Raw genomic sequence first — 5,429 nt, 5'->3', positions numbered from 1 at the left:
GAAAGAGTGATCTAACATGAGAATAGGGATATAAGAATCAAACTGAGAAGTCAGGTAAGCTTTATTAGAGCTTTATTAGAGATCATTAGAGTAATGATCATCACAAAGAACTTTTAATGGAAATCTTATTTCAACATTTTTGCTTTACAGATGAAAAAGAGAGGTTTGACCCTACTCAGTTCCAGGACTGTATTATTCAAGGTTTAACTGAAACTGGCACTGACTTGGAGGCAGTAGCAAAGTTTCTTGATGCTTCTGGTGCAAAACTTGATTATCGCCGCTATGCAGAAACACTTTTTGACATCCTGGTGGCTGGTGGAATGCTGGGTAAGTCCCTGTGATGTGGCTGCTGTCAGCTTCATTCACTTCACTCTGCAAAAGCTGCATTTCCTTTCAGTGTAAAATCTCTGCTAAAGAGCCCATTGAGTGTGTAGAACAGAGTTTGAGCTAGTGTGTGGTAAACCACCTGATCATCTTGGTGCCTGAGCAGTTACTCTAGAATTACTCTCTAAAACCTACCTCAGTTTTACTTGAGTCTGTTTGCATTCCTTGAAGTGTAGATTGTACAAACTCTGCTTAGAAGAAAGTACTTTGGATTTTTGGGTGTGGTTGGTTTTGTTTGTTTGGATAGTTTTTGTTGGTTGGGTTTTTGGTTTGGTTTGGTTTGGTTTTTTTTACCAGGAGTAGATCTTGACTCTGGTCAAGATCACTTCTAATGAAGAGATGGATGAATTATTGTTTCAGGTGCATGGTCTGTGGTAACAAGACCAGTTGCCCTGAAAAATTCTGACATGTTCCTATGATTTGTGCATCCTGTCCTGTTATTTTGGAAAGGAAACTTGTTTACAGAGGAATCTGAAGTGCTTAGTCTTGGACATGCTGTTGCAAATAATTTGTTGTTGACAATAGCGAGGTCATGGGCTCTAGCAGACATCAGGGAGTGAGAAATGAGAGGGTCGAGTTGGCAGAAAACACAGGGACTGAGGACGTGAAATGTGATGATGAAAAGTCTTGCAAACTCAGGTACACACTCTGTGTACAAAGAGGAACAGATGCCCACCAACCAGGTACACACATACTGTAATGGTTACAATATGTGGGTTTACATTCAAGAGTCTTAACCAGGGCATCCTCCTGTGTTAGGAAGTGTTCCTTCTAGGAATGAGTCTGATGGGGAAGGGAAGAAGGCATTGCTGTGTTAAGGCTGATATGGGGTGCTTTACTCAACTCCCTGTCTGTAACAGGTAGCTAAGAAGACCAGCTTTGATCTTCAGTCAGAGGCCAGAATAAAAACTGGCATCCTGTTTCCTTACCAGCTTTTAATGTTATTACCAGAAATATTAATCTCTGGTTTTAAAGTCATGTTTCTGACTAATTCATAACAAAGGATCTCCATTGTATGTAGAATGGCATAGAAATTGATGATGAGGTGTTCTGGCACCAAAGCTGGTGACCTGAATGCACCATCATTAGTGAAGCAGCCTAAATAACTGAAGTTTCAAGCTCATCTCTGCAGCACTGAATTTTGAACAGTGTGTCTCTTCATGTTTCAGTCTGCTGTTGTGACTTACTGTCACGTAAAAGGCACGAAGCAGCACTATTGCAGCAGAAACTGAAAAGACACTTGCTGGAATTAAGCAGCTTCAGTGGCTTCCTTTAAGGGAAGAGGAGCTCATGTGGCCTTGTTAACTTACTCATATGGAAACAAGATGTGTTGTCAATCCCCTTAGCAGTAGGGGACCAGAATAGTTAAATGTTCAAATCTAAGCTGATTGTAAAGTTCTGGTGCAGCAGTGGAACACAGGGAGATGCAGGGGTGTCTGTGGTGATCAGGTCATTGAGTTCATCATGACAGGACAACGTGTTCCATGCTATGGGTGCTGGAGTTGTGCTTGGAGACTGCTGAGTGCTCTCACTGGGAGTAGCACTACTAATGCTGAAATCCTCCTGCAGCCCCGGGCGGGACCCTGGCAGACGACATGACACGCACAAACGTCTGTGTGTTTGCAGCACAGGAAGACCTAGAAACCATGCAAGCATTTGCTCAGGTTAGTGCTGAAATTAGGGCAATTTCACTTAAAGCTGTTCAATGGTCAAAAATTAAATGTTTGTGTAATTGTGCGTTAACCTAAAAATAACGCATGGCTTTAAACATACTGGAAGTGGTAGAGCAGCAGTGTTCCAAGCTGTAAGTGCTCTAAAGAGTTCAGACCTATTTTACTGAACTTAGTTTTTTAAAATTCCAATCAAATGATAGTTCACACCAAAAGATAAGGTACTCTCTGTCTTTCTAGGTTTTTAACAAGCTAATCAGGCGTTACAAGTACCTGGAGAAAGGCTTTGAAGATGAAGTCAAAAAGGTATGGAGTGTTTTTTTTATCAGCAGACAAACCTTCACATTCTGCTAGTTAATCACTCTGTAGAAGGGTTACATCATCAAATGGATTATTAAAATACAACACTTGAAAGTTGTTCATAGAAGAATGGCTGGCTTGCATGACTACCAGTGACTAGTGCTTCTGCTGGCTTGAGGAAACAAAAGTGTTTAGCACAGGCAGTGGCCAAAGTTTAGCGAGAGGTGGTAGTTTTATGCAGCTCTTCTTCCTTGTGCTGCAGCTGCTGCTGTTCCTGAAAGGGTTCTCAGAATCTGAGCGGAACAAACTGGCCATGCTGACGGGTATTCTGCTTGCCAACGGGACACTCAATGCATCAATTCTCAACAGTCTCTATAATGAGAACTTGGTTAAAGAAGGTAAGTGTGGCTCAGCTCCTCCCTTAGGAAGGGAGACAGAACCATGACAAGTAGGTGGCAACTGTGATGACATTACACCCTTGCAGCTCACAAGCTTCCTCTGGTGATAGATTGACTACAGGATTAGCAAAAGTAAATGTGATGCCCCTGTGAACCTGAAAGATTTTGTTCAGACTTCAGAAAATGAGTTTCTTGAGAAAGCTTGTGTATAGGACTTCCCTCCATGACACTGGGGGCTGCCATCACTAGCATTGCCCAGCAAGGCACCACTGTATTTTTCAGAGGGACCTTTCAAGATGCAAAATGTGTGTCACGTCTTTAGGTTACTTCCTAAATTCCAGCAGGAAGAGTTGAGTTTAGTACAGGGAAGACTTTGTGATGCTGGGTTGTAGGAAAAGTCCAACATGCTGGAGGCTGCAGTGTCCTTGGGCAGGAAGAGGTACTGCAGACTGTGCTGGGGTTGGAAGCACAGCTGCTGCTCCAAGTACAGTCTGACAAACAAGGTATCCTGTACTCATGCCTTATGGTTCCCTGTGTCTTGCATTTCACTAATAATATAACTATTCTGACTGCACAGGTGTTTCTGCAGCTTTTGCAGTCAAGCTCTTCAAATCATGGATAAATGAGAAAGATATCAATGCAGTGGCTGTCAGTCTTCGCAAGGTAAACATGGACAACAGGCTCATGGTGAGTACCACTGGAACCACTCTGCTGCTCCATAAGCCAGTTTTGTGAACAGCGTTTGCCAGCAAAGTACCCAACACACATTTTTTTTACAAAAGAGTTGTAAACTTCATTTTCAGGAGCTCTTCCCAGCCAACAAACAAAGTGTTGAACACTTCTCTAAGTACTTCACTGAAGCAGGACTAAAGGAACTGTCTGAGTATGTTCGGAACCAGCAATCCATAGGAGCTCGGAAGGAGCTGCAGAAGGAGCTGCAGGAGCAGATGTCACGGGGAGATCCATTCAAGGATGTAGGTGTTTGTACACAAGGTGCAGGTGCTTTCTGTGCCTGTCTCTCTTTCATACTGAACTTAGCTCTCACTGGGAACTGAAATGATGAACTGGGGGGGGTTGATATGAGCTTTGTGGTTTTTCCTTAATGTCCTGAATCCTGCTGTATGATCAGGAAAGTTGGTTGTCATTCTGAAACCTTCTGGGTCACCTTTAGAAGAGAAGTTTTAATTTAGCTTAGTGCCATATGTGGACTCTCTGCTTACTCTTACTCTTCTGGCAGATCATCTTGTACGTGAAGGAGGAGATGAAGAAAAACAACATCTCAGAACAGACTGTGGTAACCATAATCTGGTCAAGTGTAATGAGCACAGTGGAGTGGAACAAAAAGGAGGAGCTGGTAGCAGAGCAAGCCATTAAGCATTTGAAGGTATTATAACTTCAATACAGACTTCTGCACCCCTTAGGCAGAGCCTGTTTTTCCTTCTGTCTGCAGCTCCATTTTAAATGTTAAAGCTGCAACTCTGCTAGTGCAGAGACAGAATGAGATGGGGAATTCTCCCCCTTGTGAGGAGTATTACAGGCCAAGGGCCTGAGGCAGAGGCAGTGACTGCTGCAGAGCTGCTCTGGGGTGGGGCTGTGGTTGCAAATTTCTAAGCAGTGGCTGATGGAAACTGCAAAACCAGCTTTAGTCAGGTGGTAAATAAGAAGTGCTCTCTGTGTGCCAATCTGATGTTCTTGTTACAGCAATACAGCCCTCTACTTGCTGCCTTCACGACCCAAGGTCAGTCAGAGCTGACTCTTCTGTTGAAGATTCAGGAGTATTGTTATGACAACATTCACTTCATGAAGGCCTTCCAGAAAATAGTGGTGCTCTTCTACAAAGGTAACTTTGTGGGGTTGTAGTTTCAGGGGTTTGCAGGTTTTTGGAGGGGCTGGTTTTGGTTGGTTGGGTTTTTTAAAGGGGAGATCAGTGCTACAAGATTGCACTTCCTAAGCTAAAGAATTTTCTACCTCATGTTAGTAAAAATGCAGAGGTGCATGTGGCTGGCCCTTTGCACATGGGGAAGTGCAAGACAAAGATGCTGCCTGTCTACAGTAGATCTGCTTAAGACTTGCAGAACAAAGCTAAATTTAGATTTTTAAGGCATTTTGTTAAGTTCCATGATAGTTTATTCTTCTTAGTTCTCTTAAACATTGAGTGTGAGCAGCTGAAGACTGAGACCACCAATATGTTTCAGGCTCTTTTTAAATGTCCGATAAAAGGTGGTACTGAAAAAACCAAGCTATGCACCCATGGAAACTTGTTAAACTGAAGACTGTACTGTACTTGTAAAATTTAAACACCTGCACCACAGGAAGTGTTTACTTTGGACTTCAACAGAATTTGCATCTGTTCTTAGCTGTTAACTGAACCTTTGCTTAGTGTGCCATCTCAAATAACTCTGTAACACTCCAGACTGTTAGGGGGAGTGAAAGTGCAGCTCCTGGATACAGTACTGAGGAAACTCCCAGCATGAGGAACCATCCAAAAAGCCTGGTTCTCTGAATTTCAAAGCTGGAGGCACTCCTAGTGCAGGTCTGTCCAGCTGTACCCAGAGGAGTACATGATGCTCCTAGGAGAGGAAGCAAAGGCTGCCAGTCAGGTTCTCAGCAGTTCACTGTGTTAACACTGCTCTTGTCCATCTTTACAGCTGAAGTTCTGAGTGAAGAACCCATCCTC

At 43.2% G+C, this 5,429-nt stretch overlaps 1 protein-coding gene across 2 annotated transcripts in view; it reads left to right on the top strand.

The window, feature by feature from the left end:
- Positions 1-5,429, top strand: part of BZW1 (basic leucine zipper and W2 domains 1) — an 8,739-nt gene that overhangs the window by 1,757 nt on the left and 1,553 nt on the right. Inside the window, exons 2-10 of one of the 2 annotated variants that reach the window (XM_014306862.2) lie at positions 151-327; positions 1,954-2,048; positions 2,295-2,360; positions 2,617-2,752; positions 3,330-3,439; positions 3,556-3,726; positions 3,990-4,136; positions 4,454-4,592; positions 5,401-5,429. The exon at positions 5,401-5,429 is cut by the window's right edge and continues 70 nt beyond it. In XM_014306862.2, the coding sequence (XP_014162337.1) occupies positions 151-327; positions 1,954-2,048; positions 2,295-2,360; positions 2,617-2,752; positions 3,330-3,439; positions 3,556-3,726; positions 3,990-4,136; positions 4,454-4,592; positions 5,401-5,429 (1,070 nt within the window). Of the gene's footprint in view, positions 1-150; positions 328-1,953; positions 2,049-2,294; positions 2,361-2,616; positions 2,753-3,329; positions 3,440-3,555; positions 3,727-3,989; positions 4,137-4,453; positions 4,593-5,400 lie in introns of those variants that run through there. The other variant, XM_031056553.1, reaches the window with a different exon arrangement.

This window comes from Geospiza fortis, unplaced genomic scaffold (genome assembly GCF_000277835.1).
Source record: "Geospiza fortis unplaced genomic scaffold, GeoFor_1.0 scaffold112, whole genome shotgun sequence".
Classification (NCBI taxonomy): Eukaryota; Metazoa; Chordata; class Aves; order Passeriformes; family Thraupidae; genus Geospiza; species Geospiza fortis.
This window is presented reverse-complemented; position numbering and strand designations above follow the sequence as displayed.